Source organism: Cibotium barometz, chromosome 32 (assembly GCF_041138505.1).
Source record: "Cibotium barometz isolate CiBa-2024 chromosome 32, ASM4113850v1, whole genome shotgun sequence".
NCBI lineage: Eukaryota > Viridiplantae > Streptophyta > Polypodiopsida > Cyatheales > Cibotiaceae > Cibotium > Cibotium barometz.
Genome location: NC_141077.1, coordinates 5471886 through 5491368, shown reverse-complemented (window position 1 = coordinate 5491368; position 19483 = coordinate 5471886). Strand labels below are relative to the sequence as shown.

The 19483-nt window shown below is 46.4% G+C and overlaps 1 protein-coding gene across 4 annotated transcripts in view; it reads right to left on the bottom strand.

Moving 5' to 3' along the window:
* LOC147619761 (ABC transporter C family member 8-like) overlaps positions 1–19483 on the bottom strand; it is a 128573-nt gene that overhangs the window by 88961 nt on the left and 20129 nt on the right. For 2 of the 4 annotated variants that reach the window (XR_015270075.1, XM_086825591.1), the window contains exons 2-5: positions 3498–3590; positions 1890–3307; positions 1454–1774; positions 1273–1359 (exon numbers count right to left, since the gene is read on the bottom strand). Coding sequence is in view for 2 of the 4 variants with exons in the window: in XM_086825591.1 (XP_086681717.1) it covers positions 1273–1359; positions 1454–1774; positions 1890–3307; positions 3498–3546 (1875 nt within the window). In the remaining 2 variants the exon portion in view is untranslated. The remainder of the gene's footprint in view (positions 1–1272; positions 1360–1453; positions 1775–1889; positions 3308–3497; positions 3591–19483) is intronic. The other 2 variants (XR_015270076.1, XM_086825593.1) reach the window with 1 other exon arrangement.

Here is a 19483-nt window from a genome sequence, read left to right as displayed (position 1 = left end):
GCACATTCACTGCACTTTGCTTGTTTTGTGGGCCTGCATTTTTGGTCTACAATAAATCGATCAATTGTCAAGTGTGTGTGTGTGCGCGCGCGCGACAATTGATCGATTTATTGTAGACCAAAAAAGTGTGTGTGTGTGCGTGCGCGCGCGACAATTGATCGATTTATTGTAGACCAAAAAAGTGTGTGTGTGTGTGTGCGCGCGCGCACGCGCACACATGTTTTAGTACAACCTGATGGTTCTTTTATGTCTTTTCCGTTGGCCAATAGGCGCTATGGTTTGGGTATGCACTCCCGGCCAATTTGGCATAGATTGCGAGAATTGCTTCAACCCTTTCCAGAATTGTCTAGATGATTGGAAACTAGATCAGCAAGAAACTGGTTACACTGCCATTCCTAGTGAAATAACAGCAGCAAAGCCCTATAGACTATTGCTTCCCCCACCGTGGATAAAGCAACATGCCAATCAGCTTTGGAGACTTGATAAACTTCTCAGATGGTGGACTTGGTGCCTACGCTGTGTATGGAAGAATGGTCTTCCTTTGAAGAAAAAAGTTTTCGTGTGGAGATGTATGCTCTAGGTGTTACCGGTGGGGATGACATTGGCAAAACGACGTATTGCATTGTCGCACTATGTGCACTGCTCCTGCTGCAGTGAGACCGTTTCACACCTATTATGGCAGTGTTCGGTTACCACGCAGTTCATGCATTGTCAGCACGCCTACAGATTCGTTTCCCATCAAAACGTTTCTTGAAGCAATTTTGGCTCTTTGGGAAGTTCCCCTCATCGCTAGACGCATATGCCCCTTTCTTTGCTTGAGTCAGATTTACTACCTTTTGGACTATCTGGCATGATAGGAATCATCAGACCTTCATACATGCCCCCTTAGATACGTATGCATTTTTTAGGCATTCTTTGCATACCTCTCTATATGATGCCTATCATATAAGAGACATTTCTTTGCATATCTTAGAAGTGTTTTCCCACTGTTTCTAGCTTCCATCCACTCTGGGCGGTAGCGGTTCTACATTAAGTTAATAAAAATCAGTGGTTTCACCTTTTTTTTTAAAAAGTGTGTGCGCATGTTACAAACATATGTATGCAGTATATTGCAGTGACAGTGTGATGAAGTTAACTTGATGGTGAATTCTGGGTGTTTTGAATTCAAAAGGTTTTCTTTCAAGTAAAATTTATGCATTTACCAGGTAGATGCAAGAAGATGGTTGTGTCACAACTCAATCAAGATTCAAAACACAGAAGTTTTATACCAACCAGAATAAGGTCAAGTGCTGGCAGGAATTCCACTTGATGTGTCACAAGGAAAACCGTTTTGTCTTCCAATGCCCCCAAGATACAGCTCTGAGTTGAATAAAAAGTTTTTCAGATGAATTTGAAAAATTCCAAAGACACATACTATGATAAAGCCAAGGAGTCAATATGTTATGAAACGTACATTAAATAGAGCAGAAGCTGTCTGCGCATCAACTGCACTGAAGGGATCATCCAAAAGATAGATGTCTGCATCACGGTAAACAGCACGAGCTAACTGTATCCTTTGCTTTTGACCACCACTGAGATTGATGCCTCTTTCACCAATCTCAGTAAGATCCCCATGGGAAAATTTTGAGATATCCTGTTCCAATGCACAGGCCTTCAATGCTTTTCTATAACGAACTTCGTCCAGCGGCATGCCAAACAGAATGTTCTCCTTGATAGTGCCAGTTTGGATCCAAGCTGCTTGGGCCACGTAAGCAACACTTCCATTTGATGCTACCTGAATTGAGACCCAAAAGAAAGGCATCATCCACATATTAAGAATAGTCAAATGCCACCGTCATCTGGAATGTATAAAATTGCTGGATGCAAATTTTTCGCTAAGCTATACTCACCACTCCTGATACTTTAGGCACTTCTCCAAGAAGAGAGTAAAGTAGCGTCGACTTTCCAGATCCTATCCTCCCGCAAACAGCTACTTTTTCCCCCTGTTTCACGGCAAGGTTGATCCCTTGTAGTGTAAGTTTTCCTTCTGGAGGGTTCCAGCTCAAACAACCATTTTCTATTTTCAGAGCATAGTCGCCCAGATTCTGAGTTTTCTCTACAGCGTCGTTTTGCAGCTCATCATCTGCGAGAAAATTGTTGAGCCGTTGCACCGAAACTTTTACCTGGATTAGTGTGGCTAGTAAATCTGATATCATCCTAATTGGCTCTTGCACTATGCGAAATGTAGCAAGGACTGTAAATATAACTGTCGAATTGAGTGGTATGTTTAGGATAATACACGAAAAAAATATCACTGAACCTACTAGAAACGGAGAAACCCAGTAGAGGACTGAAGAAAGAGATCTTATTTGTTGTACTGAAGCAAGCCAATGATATTCTTTCTCCCGTAAGTTATCAATCATTGATTTTAACTTTGTTTCCCATGCCTGTAGCTTGATTACCTTCATTCCATTGAGCAACTCTGTTGTTGCCCTTAACCTTTCATCTTGAGAATCCATGAATCTTGCTTGAGATCTTTGCAATGAAATGGCCAGTGGAGAATTTAAGAGGATTGTGAGAAGAATAAGTAACAGGCCTGGAATGGCTGCCAAGCCAACAGTTGTAATGAAAATTACCACAGCTAAAGTGATCTGATAGGGGATGACCCAGGCCCAATGAAACCACCATGGGAACTCACCGATCCGGTAAGCATCAACTCCTATGTAATTCACAATCTCACCAGCTGCGTGCCTGTGCTTCCCTAGGCTCGATAAAGTCAATTCTTTCTCATAAATTGCTGCCATCAATGCAGACCGCATCTTTATTCCTAGTCGTCGAGATCCAAAATACCAATGCCTTTGGGAAAAAGATTCTACCGTTTTGACAAGGAAGAGTGCGGCAACAAGGAGATAACCCTCATAATGGTGGCTATAGTCACCAGCCACGAAGTTAATGAAGAATCGGATGAATAATGGCAAAGAACTCATTGTTGTTGCTCTGCAAAAGGCAAACAAGCCAGTTTTAACAATATCTTTCCAGAAGCACCTCATAAGTGCATTGAATATTGAGGATTTTCTTGAAGGATCATTCTTGATTTGAGTTTCCCAAATCTCTTTGAAGTTTTTGTGGTTCTGCTCAGAAGAGTCCTCTTGTGTAATAGTAGGTATATCCTCTTTTTTTAAGGGTCTTAAATATCCTGATTTCAGGAGAGGGCCAATCCAGGACAGCGTTGCATGACTGAAAAAGCCTGCTGACTTGTACATTGTGACATTAGCATTTGTGTTTATTAGAAGTGGCTGAGTCAAATGTCCGTATGAAGGCATTTCTCCTGCAGACAAGACATGGAATGATATTTGAACGAGTGCAATGCTTCCAAGTGTAGCATGACTACTATGTTTTAATGTGCTAAAAATGTACTCAGCTTGATAAAGACCTTAATTTTAGAAAATTCACATCACTATAATTGACAAGTGGTCTTTATCTTTTCAACTTCTCAAATTTGACAACCACTTTTGCACCTGTTATTGACTTTTCTGACAAGGCAGGAGTTTGAACTTCTGACTTCATGGGGAACTCAAGAAACCAAATATGTCAAGTGTTTGGGATAGTACCTTTGAGCATAATTCCCAAAAAGGTTAGTTGAGGACTCTCTCTCTCTCTCTCTCTCTCTCTCTCTCTCTCTCTCTCTCCAGCATGCTGAGAGACAGGCCCAGCCCCGACAAGACACCTCCCAAAGTGCCTTCACAGATTTCTTTGTGGTACACGCATCCATATCAAAGTGCACCACCCATACCAGTGCCATTTCAGATCCCACCATCCATAACCCCGCTTTGGCTCCATGCCCCAGAGGGGTTCTTTGTGAGACAGGCTGATCCATTCAAAGATCCAGATGCTGGGCCCAACCCACAGCATCAGGACCCTCTATCACACAAAGACAAATTCGGGAGGTTCTCCACCGACATAACATGCTCCCATCACAGAGGCCTGACCCTCTTTCTGCCCTGAGATTGGTACTGGCTGAGGAGGGATCATAGGATAATCATCTACTATCAAATGCATACAAACATAAAACTTTTGAAACACTTTTTGGTCTCATAGACCCTTTCCATTTTTAGCAGAGGTTAATAATTTTTCTTACATGCAAGAAAAGCCCCATTGAAGCAAGATCTGGTAGTAGGAGGTGCCAACCACTGTTTCAGGATGTTTGAGCTGGCATGGGATGAATGATCATGGTATCTTGTTGGACCAAAATACATCTAATAAGAAGATAGCTTTTCTAATTGTGTTGATTTCTAGCTATATTTATAAGCAGCTCTGAGGCACAGGCATTGCAGAGACCAGGCCTGAATCTCTGGGAAACTCATCAAATAACTGATTGAATAAATCAGAAATCAAAATCATGCATCAATTTGACCAACAGGCTTTCTACTTATGAAGAATAGACCCATTGCAAAAATACTTAACGGAGGATGAGTTTTTGCTTCTTTCATGCATAGAACACTGCATAAAGCTAGCACAAAAGGAAAACGCTGGACGACCCGCACCCACCCGCAGGCCACCTTCTTGGTCACTTCTCTGTTTCCTCCGCCCTCTCCTCACCCTCCCCTTTTTTTTCCCCGTTTCCTGTTTTTTTTTCCTTCGAGTTTGCTCTTCATCGGCAACTGGCAGCTGTTTCTGGTCTCCCCCCTTCGGAGGACTCCCGCTCCATCTTCCCCAACCAAGGCTGTCGCCCATTGCCATTTTTCAGAAGCGGACCCCCAGCGTTTGGCATTGGCAGTCTCCTCGTTGGGAAGTGACATCCCTGGTTTGCAAGATTGTGGGTAGCCGACCCTCCCAGGGATCAGATTCGAGATCTCTTGCAGGCCGCCTTGTTAGGCGGGTAAGGGCCGATTTCCGACATCCTTGGCCACAGCTACATCCACATGGATTTCGACTCGGCTGCCATGGCAGATAGAGTGCTCAGTCAGAGCCCCATCACGTTGTAGAGTACGCATGCATACTTCACTCGATGGCTGCACGGTCCCTTTTGCAGCTGTTGCAGGATTCCCAGTCACAATTGGCTTTCCAGGCCTTTGCAAGGCGATTGGCCGCACCTTGGGCCAGGTCATGGAGTCCCCTCAGATGACAACCTAGGTTGCCGCTAGGGCGGCCGGCATTCCATCCATTAGCGTGATTGTAGCTGCTCCAGTGGCTCTCCCCAATATCATCACCTTGCCCTGCCTCAACGGCGGGATGTTTTTAACAATGGGTGGAGTACTTGTCAGAATGCGCAGACTAACGCACGTAGGAGACGCATCACCATCGAGCACCACGAACACCCCCAACGGGCACTGCAGCATCCCTCCACCGGGCTTCCATCTCCTGGTGAGCTGCCTCCCAAAACACCGGCCGGAGGAGATGACTATGACAAGGTGCCACTCTAGCCTATATATGGCTCTTCAACTTCCCATGCTTCCACTTATGGGATAATCCAAGGCACCTTCTAGCCATAGATCACACGCTCGAAATCGCCAACCTTCCAACACCCTCGCTCGATTCGAGCTCCGCAAGCCACCGAGACGCGAGGGGGTCACCCAGGGCCACACACGCCTAAGCCGCCCACAGGACCACACACGCCCGGGCTCTGATGCCATGTCAAAATGTGCAACAGAAGACTAACGCACGTAGGAGACGCATCACCATCAACGAGCACCACGAACACCCCCAACGGGCACTGCACCATCCATCCGCCGGGCTCCCATCTCCCGGTGAGCTGCCTCCCAAAACACCGGCCGGAGGAGATGACTATGACAAGGTGCCACTCTAGCCTATATATGGCTCTTTGTTGGAAGGTTGGCGATTTCGAGCATGTGATCTATGGCTAGAAGGTGCCTTGGATTATCCCATAAGTGGAAGCATGGGAAGTTGAAGAGCCATATATAGGCTAGAGTGGCACCTTGTCATAGTCATCTCCTCCGGCCGGTGTTTTGGGAGGCAGCTCACCGGGAGATGGGAGCCCGGAGGAGGGATGCTGCAGTGCCCGTTGGGGGTGTTCGTGGTGCTCGATGGTGATGCGTCTCCTACGTGCGCAAGTCTTCCGCTGCGCATTCTGACATGGTATCAGAGCCTAGGCTCTAGATAGTTCTTGGGATTTGTGTGAGCAAGAGAGGGACTGTTATGTTGCTGATTGGTGGACTGTTCGGGACTGTTCGGGAAGAGGAGAAGCAAGAGAACCGCGGGCTGATTAGCTGGACAGCCACTTCAGGTGTTAGTTCTTCTTTGTTCCCACCCACCCACCCTTTTTCAAAGTACATTCCCGCAATGGCAGATCTGTTCGAGATGGCTGAGAGCCATGTGAAGATCCCGACACACCCCACGTTCCCAGTGGACCGTCAATTGGACGGGAACAGCTACGGCATATGGAAGGTTATGATGGAATTTGTTCTAGAGTCTTACGACCTCGTTGATTTCGTCGTTGTTGGGGTTCCACGGTACCGTCGATCCGAAAGGACCGGGAGGCACAGGCACACATGTGGGATCGTGTCAACGCCAGGGTCCGTTCGTTTATCTTCCTCAACTGCACACCGCAGGTAGGTAATCAATCATATAAAGCATATGACGCTGGCCAGACGTATATGGCAGCATTTGGCCTCTCTTTACAACAGGGTATCGCCCATGAAGAGGATTTCCTTGGAAGTACAGATGCGGGTTATGAGCCCTGCAAAGTCGTCGACGATGCAGGAGCATATTAACAAGCTGCAGGCTCTTCAGCAGGAAGTTCTTCAAGCTGGGAAGGAAATATCATCAGAGGACATGGCCATAACGTTGCTGTCGCATTTGCCCTCTCAGTACTCAGCATTTTACTCGTCTTTGATTACCAGTTGGCAGGCTCAGCACCATCACGTGGGAGGAGCTTGTGCCCATGGTCTTGGACCACGAGGAACAATTCACGAACCCTCCTGAGGGTGGAGGTTCGGAGGCCTTAACTGGCCAGTGGTCGAAAGGCGGTAACACAAGCAAAGGGAAGGCTTCATCCGAGAAGTCTTCTGAGAAGAAGTCCGTTACTGACTGCGAGAAACTAAAGGCAGAGAGGACCTGTAATGATTGTGGCGAGAAAGGCCACTATTGGCGGCAGTGTCCCAAGCGGAAGACCGAGAAGGGTGAAGATTCCTCAGCAGCAATCATGAAGACTCCGGCTTTTGTGCACCTGGAGGTGATGGACACCGATGCTTCATTTTCTTTAGGCAAGGAGGAGGTTGGAGGATTCTCCGCAACGGATACTCCGGAGTGGATTCTAGACAGTGGTGCTTCCAAGCACATGACTCCTTCCCGTTCAGATTTACAGGATCTCTGCAAGTATTTTGGTCACATTCTTACTAGGGATACATCCACTATTCCAGTTCACAGTGAGGGCAAGTTGGAGATAGTTCCCGATGGCAGAGGGGGGAAGCATTCCTCCCAGGTGTTGTATGTTCCGTCACTTGGTTTTCATCTGTTGTCAGTGCATCAGGTTTGCAAGATTGGCGTACGGGTGGAGTTTGATGAGCATTTTGTTGCTTTCCGGGACAAAGCAATAGGCCAGGTGGTTTGGGAAGGCGGAGTGGAGAATGGAGTTTACAAGCTTTCAGCACTCTCTCTCCCAGGTCCTCAGGTTTGTGATAAGTGGCAGTCTGGTAATGGCCACTTAAGTGTGGATACGTTGCAGGTGCAGGCTTTCCGGGACCAGATGGTGGATAGCTTGCCAGTTGATGGCAGCAGTTGGCAGGAACTTTCCAATACTGATGTTGGTGGTTCTTGTGTTCATCAGTCAGAGGAAACTGAACATGTAACTTATGCTCTGATGTCTCATGGTATTCGGGACAAAGAAACTCCTGTAGATGAGGATGTTCTTTCCACGGGAACCTTTCGGAAAGCCAGGCAGGTGGCAGTTGATTACTTGCAAATTTGTGGTTCGGGATTCAGAGGGGGTGGTTGACAGGTTTCAGAAGGCCTTGCGTGGTCTTCAGCAGGTTTCCAGGACTTGGCTTTGCACCGTAACTGGTGTTGATCCTTGTGATGAGCAGTGTGATGCCTCTTTGACTCAGAAGCAGAATGGTTCATTGATCTGGTTGATGGACACCAGATTCGACCGGAGCTTCCTAATGAGGTAGTTGAGCTCATGGTTTTGCAGATGACTCCTTGGGAGGCAGGATTGCGTATCCTGTGGTTTCTGCGGCATGCGAAGGATCATGGACTCTTTTACACAGGAGAGGAATTGATTGATGGAGTCCGACTCCACGGTTGGACTGACACAGTTTGGGGAGAATATCCGGACACAAGGTGATCTACTTCAGGCCCAGGAGCAGTTTTATGGAACAGTAAGAGGCAGTCATCTTTTGCCTTGTCGTCGACAGAGGCAGAGTATGAAAAGATGCAGGGGGGAAGAGAGCTTGAGCTCTTGCAAGCACACACACACTCACAAAATCCTAATAGAGAACACACAAGGTGAGAGGCTGAAAATCTTCTTCTACTACTTCACTCAACACTCAACACACATATACAAGATAAGAGTACACATAATATGAAAGGTACTCAACCAAATACATACAAGGGTTCTCTATAGTGTGAACCCAACTAAATGAGCTGGCGCTATAACTATGCCAGTCTCTAGAATGGCTGTCACACAACCTGTCATCCCACTGGCCGCATATCACCCAAGATCTCACCAACCATGCCAGTGGTGTAAGTGTGGGGCCTATCTCCCAGGCGGGTCATCAGTGTCCACCGTCTCACTAGACGAGCTCGATATCTCAACACTCTCCCTCGAGCTCAACTCCATCTCATGTACAACAAGTGAAGCTCTGAATCTGCGGAGCTTCTCTGTACCCAATGCTTTGGTGAAGATGTTAGCTACCTGATCCTGTGTGCTGACATAAACAAGGCAAGGTCTCCTGCCAAGACCTTCTCTCTGACAAAATGGTAGTGGACCTCTATATGCTTCGTGTGAGCATGAAAAACAGGGTTCCTAGCCAACTGTATACTGCTAATGTTGTCACAGAAAATGACAACTTGTCTATCCACTGATAGACCCAAATCTGCAAGTAGCTTTCTCAACCAAGCTACCTCACATGCTGCCATAGCCGCTCCTCTGTACTCGGCCTCTGTACTGGATAGAGCAACCGTAGGCTGCTTCTTGCTGCTCCAAGTCACAGAACATGAAGCCACTAGTAGATCTTCTATCTGAGATACTACCAGCCCAATCAGCATCTGTGTACCTATATACACATATCTCTGTCCCAGTTTCATAAAATAGTCCACAATGAAAAGTAGACCTCACATACCTCAGTATGCGTCTCAATGCGTCCAAATGCGGCTTCCGAGAAGCTGCATAAACTGACTCACCAACCCAACAGCATAGCTCAAATCTGGCTTGGTGATCGTCGTGTAGATCAAGCTTCCTACTATGCACCTATACATAGTAGGATCCTTCAAAATCTCTCCTGAATCTCCACTCAACTTGCCATTCTGATCCAATGGCACTGAGATAGGCTTACAGCCTGTCATACCATACTTGGACAACATATCCAAGCCATACTGTCTCTGCAGTAATCCAATACCATGTGGTGACCTAATCACCTCAATGCCCAAGAAATATCTCAGCTCCCCCAAATCCTTCATCTCAAACTTCTGTCTAAGCAAGATCTTTACATCAAAGATCTCTGCATCATGGTCCCCCGTAATGATCAGGTCATCTACATAGATGACAACAAGCACAACCCCTCTATCACTGTTTCTCACATACAGCGAGAAATCTGCATTGGCTACATGAAAGCCAATAGTGACAAGATATTCAGAAATCTTGTTAGACCATGCTCTTGGTGCTTGTTTTAAGCCATACAAGGCTTTCTTCAACCTACAAACATGCTCGGGGTGACTCACATCCTCATAACCAAGTGGCTGCAACATATACACCTCTTCCTACAAATCCCCATGCAAGAATGCATTCTTTACATCCATCTGATGTAAAGACCATTGCTTTGACGCAGCCACTGCTATCACAACTCTAACTGTTGCCATCTTGGCAACAGGGCTGAAAGTTTCCTCATAATCAATGCCATATGTCTACGCATACCCTTTGGCTACCAATCTAGCCTTATACCTGTTTATGCTTCCATCACTGTTATGTTTTACTTTGTACACCCACTTACATCCAATGGCTTTCTTGCCTTCAGGCAATTGCACTAAATCTCAAGTTTCATTTCCATATAGTACATCCCTCTCCTTATCCATAGCTTTCTCCCAACACACATTTCCAACAGCCTCATCAATGCATGTGGGCTCTACAACCTGCACAACCTTTGCCATATATGCATAATGATGTGCCACATAATCATCATAGGTAAACCTCTGCACAGGGTTTTTCACTCTTCCAGATCTTCGCAGCTTTTCATTCATGGCTTCCATAGCCTTCTTTACACCAGGTGTTCTCATAGCTGGGATCCCAAGCTCCTCATCAAGGCTCATATTTGAGCCACTAGACTCTCCATCAACATGAGAATGCCCTGCAGAAATGTCAGGCATACCAAGGGGCTCAATGTAACGCGCGGAAGCTCTGGGTAGTCTTCTTTCAGCCCTAAGCACTCTTGGAAACCTTCTGATGCAAAAACGCAGGTAGAGAGAGAGTGAGAAGTGCTGGAATTTCAGTATATACTATGGTACAAAAAGGTACATATCCTTGCAGCCATGGGCTGCCTTCATAAAAAGGTTACTAACCCTAAATTCTGTCTCCTATGGGACCTCCTATTGACTCACACCCCTAGTGGGTGGAATGCCTAAGACATTGAGCAAGGGGGCTATTTATAGCCCCTTGGAATAAATGATGAACTGGCCGACTGCTGGTCGGCCAGTTACAGCTTCATAAAAGTCCCTAAAATACAGCCGACTGGATCTGGTTGTTGTCTTTGATGCGCCTGTTGCTGCCACCCCTTCTGGTACAGCCAACCACTCAGCCGACAGCCATCTGGTACTGCTGACGTCAGCCTCCATGCAGCCAACAGCCTTCTGATCCATGCTTGGCTCCAAGTTCTGCTCCATGTCCATCTTCTACTGGTTCATAGTCTTTATCTGCTTGCCCCTTCTGGATTTAGTCTTGAGAAGGTCCATGGCATTGCTGATGCACATGACATCCCCCTCTGCTAAACTTGATGACGGGAATCCAACCTGCTCTTGGATGACTGTCATCATCCCAATCCTGTTCCGAAGTCCCTTTGTCATCCATCCATCCCTGGCAAACCTTTTTCTCTGAAAATCCGGTCTGTTCTCCAAACCACTCTGTCTCTGATGAAGATCTATGCATCTGGTCTTCCTCTAGTCCACAATCCATTCCTGCCCTGACTCTGAACACCGTCTTGGTCTTCGTTCCTGGAACTGAGTCTGGCACTCTCACATCACCCTTGGAGGATCAACCTCCCTTGGGAGCGTTCCCTTATAACCCATCTGGCTCACGGAACTGCCATCCCCATCTGGCACTGTGGAACACCACCAACAAACCTCCTGGGAGTTCTTCCCGATCTGTGTTCCCGCCTTGGGCTTCGAATCCGTGTACTTTCCTGTACCTTGGACCTGTACACCATCATCTGGGACTGAATCAGTGTTTAGCTTTGCTGAGCCTGATGCTCTGATACCAATGTAACGCGCGGAAGCTCTGGGTAGTCTTCTTTCAGCCCTAAGCACTCTTGAAAACCTTCTGATGCAAAAACGCAGGTAGAGAGAGAGTAGAGAGAGAGAGTGAGAAGTGCTGGAATTTCAGTATATACTATGGTACAAAAAGGTACATATCCTTGCAGCCATGGGCTGCCTTCATAAAAAGGTTACTAACCCTAAATTCTGTCCCCTATGGGACCTCCTATTGACTCACACCCCTAGTGGGTGGAATGCCTAAGACATTGAGCAAGGGGGCTATTTATAGCCCCTTGGAATAAATGATGAACTGGCCGACTGCTGGTCGGCCAGTTATTACAGCTTCATAAAAGTCCCTAAAATACAGCCGACTGGATCTGGTTGTTGTCTTTGATGCGCCTGTTGCTGCCACCCCTTCTGGTACAGCCAACCACTCAGCCGACAGCCATCTGGTACTGCTGACGTCAGCCTCCATGCAGCCAACAGCCTTCTGATCCATGCTTGGCTCCAAGTTCTGCTCCATGTCCATCTTCTACTGGTTCATAGTCTTTATCTGCTTGCCCCTTCTGGATTTAGTCTTGAGAAGGTCCATGGCATTGCTGATGCACATGACACTCAACCACTTTCTCTTTTCCTTTACGTGATGCACTAATCACATTTGCAGGACTGGTATTATGATGCAGCCTGCCACTCCATGGTCTATCAAACAACAGACCCACTAGATGAGGACTCTCCTGGTCTACTCAAAGACTGTGATTGTTGACCTGCATTTTGTGCAACCACACTTCCACTCACATCAGTCCCAACAGCTTCTTTTTCAACAGCATACCAACTGCTCATCTCATCAAAGACAACATCCTTGCTTACCCTCAACTCACGTGTAGCAGGGTTATAACACCTGTATCCCTTTTGCTCAAGGGAATATCCAATAAACACACATTTTTCAGCTTTTGGATCCAGCTTAGTTCTCAGCTCATCTGGCACATGCACATATGCAATGCATCCAAAAACTTTCAGATGAGACAAATCAGGTTTTCTGCCAGTAAACCTCTCCTCTGGAGTTACATCATGTATGGCTGCAATTGGAGTCCTGTTCATGATGTATACTGCTGTAGAAACAGCCTCAACCCAATAGCTATGCGGCATATTCTTCTCTTCCATCAATGCTCGCGCAATCTAGCAATGTGCTGTTTTTCCGCTCAGCAACTCCATTTTGCTGCGGAGTGTATCTGCATGTAAACTGTCTCCGAATACCATTCTTCTTAAAAAATTCAGAGAACTCATTGGAGAAGTACTCTCCCCCTCCACTGACCTTAGACACTTTACATATTTCCCTGTTTGCTTTTCAACCAAAACTCTGAAATTCTGAAAGTGAGTGAACACCTCACTCTTCTCCTTTATGAAATATACCCACACTTTCCTTGTGTGGTCATCAATGAATGTCACATAATACCTGCAGCCTCCCATAGACATGGTTTTCGTAAGATCCCAATGAATGCACAACATCTAGTGCATTTCTGCTCACATATCTGTTACGTGGAAATACATGCTTTGTTTGCTTTCCAAATTGGCATGCTTCACATATTCTCTGCATACCTTCCACTTTAAATTTTGGCAGTCCTGTCACAATTCCTTTAGTCTGCATAGACTTCATTCTCTGCACATTCACATGTCCAATTCTTTTATGCCAAATATCTGTGTCTGTAACAATTCCTAAACCATTTGCAAACATCGCAGCACTCATTTCAGGCATGTCTACATTTGACGTAAACATTCTGCCCACTCTAATGCCTTTTGCAACCAACTTGCACTTGTCTTTAAAGTCTTCAACATAACAACCATCAAAGTTAAACCGAACCTGCAAACCCTGCTCAATCATCTGGCCAACTGAAACCAGATTCTTTGTTATGTTCGGAACGTGAAGTACATCTGCAAGGTACTTCACTTTGCCATCTTGCATAGACAATGGCACATCTCCAACATGGACAATTGGATGAGCAATGTCATCCCCTGTTTCCACAAAACCTGGTCTTTCAAGGTTTTTCATCTCCTTGAACCACTCCCCATGACTTGTCATGTGGTTCGAAGCACCTGAATCCACATACCATACATCATCTTTTTGTGCTGCTTCAACATTTTCAGACATGGCATTCACGACATGCTGCATAACAAACAACCTTTCATTATCCTCATTGTTTCTACTTGAGGATGCATAGTTGTTCTGTTACACTTTCCCATTTTGCATGTCAGCTTGCTTCTTATAACATTTTGCCTGCACATGTCCAGGCTTACCACAATAAAAGCATTCACGTGCATCATTATATTGCCTTTGCCAATTTCCAGGTCCTCTTTGACTCCCCTCTGCCTCTGAATTTGCCTCTTTCACCTGTGTGTTGTTGATGTTGTTGTTGTGTATTCTGGGACTGTTGATGTTACTGCTGCTGACCATAATTCTGATTATCTGTTCGGCCACCTCCTTGACCGCGTCCACGGCCTCCTCTACCTCGTCCTCTACCTGAACTTGTGTAGAAGGCATGTTGCTCTGAACTGTTTTAATCAGCATAGACACCAAATCTGTAAAGTTGGGAATGTTTTCCCGAGTCTGAATAGACGTCTTAAACGCCTTGTATTGTGGCCCGAGACCACGTAGATAGACTTCCACCTTATCATCATCATCTACTGACACACCAATAGATACAAGGGATTCCACAATACCCTTTATCTTCAATGCATAGTCATTCACAGACATGCTCTTTTTCTCCACAGTATGAAGTTCATTCTTCAACTGTATCTTACGTGCCTTGGTATTTGTTTCATAGAGTTTTACCAAGGTGTTCCACGCCTCCTTGGGAGACTTGGCATCCTGAATGTGCCCAATTATGGTGTCCTCTATACTAATGGAGACCCAATACATAACTTTCCTGGCTCCTTGGTTCCAGTCTTGAAACTCTTTCACATCTGCAGCAGTCGGATTTATGTCCAGTATCTCCGGTGCTTCTTCATGCTCACCTTCTATGTAGTCCCAATAGCCCTTTCCCACCAAGAAATTCGTCAACCTGAACCTCCAAGCATGGAAGTTGTTCTTATCAAGCTTCTCAACCACAATCTGGGTTATGCCATCATTTGACATCTTGCCAGATACACAATTTTACCAGAACCAGCACTCTGGTTTGTCTTGCACAAACTGCTGTATTTTCTGCAGCGGTACTGTAGTACTCTCAAATGTCACAACCAGTGACTTCAATATGCATACATACACCCAATGGCAACTGTTGACCTCTTTGCAGCACACATTGTGTCTGCACAGCCAATCTGTCTTCCTCCAGTTCTTAAAACAGAGTTCTGCAAAGAATCGATGACTTACCCGCAGTGCTTGAAATCGCCTGCTTCCTGAAAAACAGAGGTCCGGACGCGCCCGAAATGCGTTTTCGGTCCAAAAAATGAAGTCCGATAGGACAATATAGTTGCCCTATAGCCTTACTCCCGGGAAGAAAGCTCCTCAATCAGAGATCGTTTGTCGGTGCCTCCCGTAGAGCTCCCGACAAGGATGTAGTCACCAACACAAATAAGGAAGAGTAGTTGAAGCTCTTACCCTCGTACCGCTTCCTATGGTTCTCTTGCTTGCAGCTCAGCCCTTAGCATGAACCAGGCTCTAATACCATGAAAAGATGCAGGGGGGAAGAGAGCTTGAGCTCTTGCAAGCACACACACACTCACAAAACCCTAATAGAGAACACACAAGGTGAGAGGCTGAAAATCTTCTTCTACTTCACTCAACACTCAACACACATATACAAGATAAGAGTACACATAATATGAAAGGTACTCAACCGAATACATACAAGGGTTCTCTATAGTGTGAACCCAACTAAATGAGCTGGCGCTATAACTATGCCAGTCTCTAGAATGGCTGTCACACAGCCTGTCATCCCATTGGCCGCATATCACCCAAGATCTCACCAACCATACCAGTGGTGTAAGTGTGGGGCCTATCCCCCAGGCGGGTCATCAGTGTCCACCGCCTCACTAGACGAGCTCGATATCTCAACAGAGTATCGGGCTACTTGTGATGCTGCTTGTGAGGTGGTGCGGTGGCAGAGGTTGCATTGCAGGATTGGGCTTCCATTCGAGGAACCCATGGTCATCCAGAGGCACTTTGTTCGTGAACAGATCATTGCTGATGATATCTTGCTAGAGTTTTGTTCTACGGAGGACAGTACGGTGGACCTCTTCACGAAGTCGCTATCTCAGGATTTGCTCAGGCGGCACCCCAACTCCCTGTGGTTGGTTTCACAGCCAGGAGCTGAGAGGGGGTGTTAGAAATCATCTCCTGTCTTTCTGTAGACACCAAGGCCTTTGTTGTGGGTGTGCCCGCCCTTGTAGGTGTTTTCTCATTTTCCTCACTCCCTGTATTTTTCCCCACATTTTTTCCTATTTTTTTGTGGCTTGGGAGGCAGCCCTGAGGTGGCAGGATGTCCTTGTCTGTAGCCGACTGCAGCTGTTTGCATTAGTCTACTTGCTGGAGGTGGCCGACTGTGTAAGACTGGTCATGGACCTCACAGCTGCTGGCCGACAGTGCTCAGCTGGCCGACTGGTGCTGTTGCTGGTCGTGGAGTTCTTCAGGCCCTGTCGGCTGCCCTACAGCAGGCCGACTGCTGTAGGGGGGCCATATAAAATGGCCCCAACCCCCTTGTCACATTTGTATTATTCCCGGGATCTTCTTGTGTATATAGAGCAAAGTTACACGCCTCTACCACTCTCTCTCTTGTGCTGTTATTTTCTGCATTGCGTTTTGCTCGTGTTCCCAGATCTGGTCATCATCTCCGTTGCATATTCTAACAGTACTCTGGCCTCCCCGAACATTATTTCATCTACCGCCAGATGGGACACCTAGTGAGATCCTGCCCTCAACGTCACTCAGGGAGTGGCCAGCCAACCCCGCTCCCCCAACTTCAGATCCATCACGTTGCGTTCCTCCTGCTGGGGGAAGGTGCCTCCCGTTCCATCGCTGCAACAACAACAGGCAACGGTTGTGGAGGACTGGCAGCCTCGCTGATGATGCCGACGCCCCCCCCCCCCCCCCCCCCCCCCCCCCCCCCCCGGCGAGCCCATGGCTCTAACCTACATGCGGGACCCTCGAGGTTATGGTTCGATTTGAGAGCCATTTCCAGCATTTAGCCCCACCCCTACCTTCTCCCCTATCTGTCTAGCCTTCTCTTATGGGAAGGAGACAAGCCCTCCTGGCTCTCTGCCGATGATGTTGGAGATTCAAGTGAATCCTCTGCGGCCTCATAGGCTCTCTTGGCTACAAGATTATTTTTTCTCGGGTGTCTCTATTAAGCTTTTTTTAATTAAAAAAATAAATATATATATAATTTTTTTTTGTTTTTGGTGATTCTCTTCTTTCTTTTAAAATTATTCGTAAGTTCAGATTCATCTGGCGTTATGAGCGTATATCCCTTGGCTTCAGCTCCAGACCTGGTGCCCCCGACGACAGCTACAAGATTACCCGTGGATGATACAGGAGATCCAGCTAGATCCGCGGTGGCCTGAGAGGCTCCCTTGGCTACAGCTCCAGATCTTGTAGAGTCAAATGCCCCTTCGTGTGGGCCAGGGGTCAGCATGGCTCTTGGAGAGCAGGTTCCGGCCTGTTTGTAAAGGCACCTCTTAACTTAAAAAAAGTATGCATTAGGCTGACTGTCAGGTATGGCAAGAGTGGCCATAGATATGGCTGTATGCAAGACAGACTTGACATAGCTAAAGGGCATGGGAAAGAGGATGATAGTAAAGACTTATAAGAATCTTGTGGACATGGCATGCTTGGCATATGCACCTACAAACTCCATGTCCACTGATAGTTTCAATTGATAGAAGAGAATGCTTGTTTCTTTGAAACCGACCATGTGGCATATCCTCAAGGAATCCCACAAGAAGACCAAGGAGAGGTTGAAGACCTCCTTGAGGAATTGGAGCATCTAGAGAAGCACCCCCTCTGCCGGTCCGCTACCGATTTATTTTGTCACAGTCTACTAGAGAGGCTCAGCCCTCGAGATGACTCTCCTTACACACATGAGAGGACCCTTGTGGATCCTCGGAATGCTGGAGGACCCTTTCTGCAGTTGTATGCTTGCCCTCCTGTTTGGAGGCTGGGAGGTAGGTGTCGACACTCAGAGTAGGCCCCTAGTGTGGCATTCTATCTTTGTAATAGCAATGTAGCCTTCCTCGGAGAGCGGCCAGCCATGGAGGAAGCACCCCTCTATGTTATGTTTCTTTTAGTGCTGTAGCAGTGTTTGAAATCTGCCTTCTAGGCAGGTCTTTTTTCAACTAACAGAAGGATCTCTTTTTCAGGGGGGGAAAAAAACACTGCATAAAGCTCTTTCTCTTGTGTGGATTCTTGACTTGTGGATCATTTAGCTTTTGACTCATGAAAGCTACAGTCCTTTATATTGATGACCTCCCCATTGCAAGTGGCAACTAGGAAGCTTTGCCCTCATTGCCTCTTTCATAAAACTGCTGCTACGGGAGTAGTTGCCTCTCTAGAGATTACTAAACCTAAAAGAAAAAGGATGTGGCGGGAGTTGTTTGGTTTAGTGAAATTTTTGGGGATGGGATGTCAGCATAACAGTAAAAAAGCCTACCAAAAAGGCCAGAAACTCCATGTCCACCCAGGGTCAGAGATCTCAAGACATTGTGGGGGTTATCCTCTTCCACCCCACACATTTCTCTGTAATCTCTTTCAGGAATCGTGGAAGCTTCTAAGGACTTATGAGTGGGGTGTAACTTGCGAACTCTACCATGAAATGTCTTCACAGTCACCCCAGCCCCTTAGGGTTCTAAGAGCCTTTCTCATTGAAAATAAAATAAAATGTGGAAGATTTCTGGTACCTAACCGGTCCCCATGAGATGAACAGAAGAGGCGAGGAAGGAGAAGGGCAGAAGATGCCAAGGTGAAGGAAACAGACAACAGCATCCTCCTGAGGTTATTTCTACATAAGCTGCGCTGCAGCACTGCAGTTTTTTCTGCCGACTTCAACTCGTGTGCTCTTTTTATAAAAAGTTAAATAAAGAGTACTTAAGTGGCACTAACAACTGCTTCAGAAACTTAGGCTAGCTCTCAAGAGCGTCTAGCTCATCAATGAGGACTGTAACCAGGAGGCGCGTTACTCAGAGCACTTACATGGTAAACTTGACTAAGCACACAACTAAATACATAAAACCAAAAATCTCAGATATGCACATTCACACCGCACTAGAAGTCAAGGATGGGCTAACTACCCACCCTTTTTGAGGTATGTGTATTACCAAAAGGTGTATTGTTCTTATACATCCTCTATCCGAGCACACTAGAGTTTCCTAATATATCAATAATAGCATGTACACAAACAAGCCAAGGATTCCAACCATGAATCCCTTGAGTACTCATGTGCCTACAGTCAGTCACACTGTACGAATACTCACACAGACATGACAGACACCATGCCTCTGTCCAAAGTCTTCACACGCAACTGGCCTTGCTTCAAAATGTCTTCACAGGCAGCACAACGTTGCTTCCATCATGCAGGAACACCCTATTTCCCACGTTTGCTCAATGCATTACCCAGGTGGTTGTGATCATCTTTGCCAACTCAGGACAACTGTGATCAGATTTTGGCCTCAAAAACAGGCTTGACTAACTTGTTGTTCTTTGATAAGGAACAGTCCAGACTAGTTATCCAATTGTCTGTACGCAGCCTGTGCACACGTCCTACTATCCGCTCGGACATGTCCATGCAGCTGTCAGTAAATTTTATACAGCCTGTACATGTCAAAAAACAGCTTCAGTAGCTCAAAATTAATAGCTGCAAAGCAACCTGTAAACATGCCAACC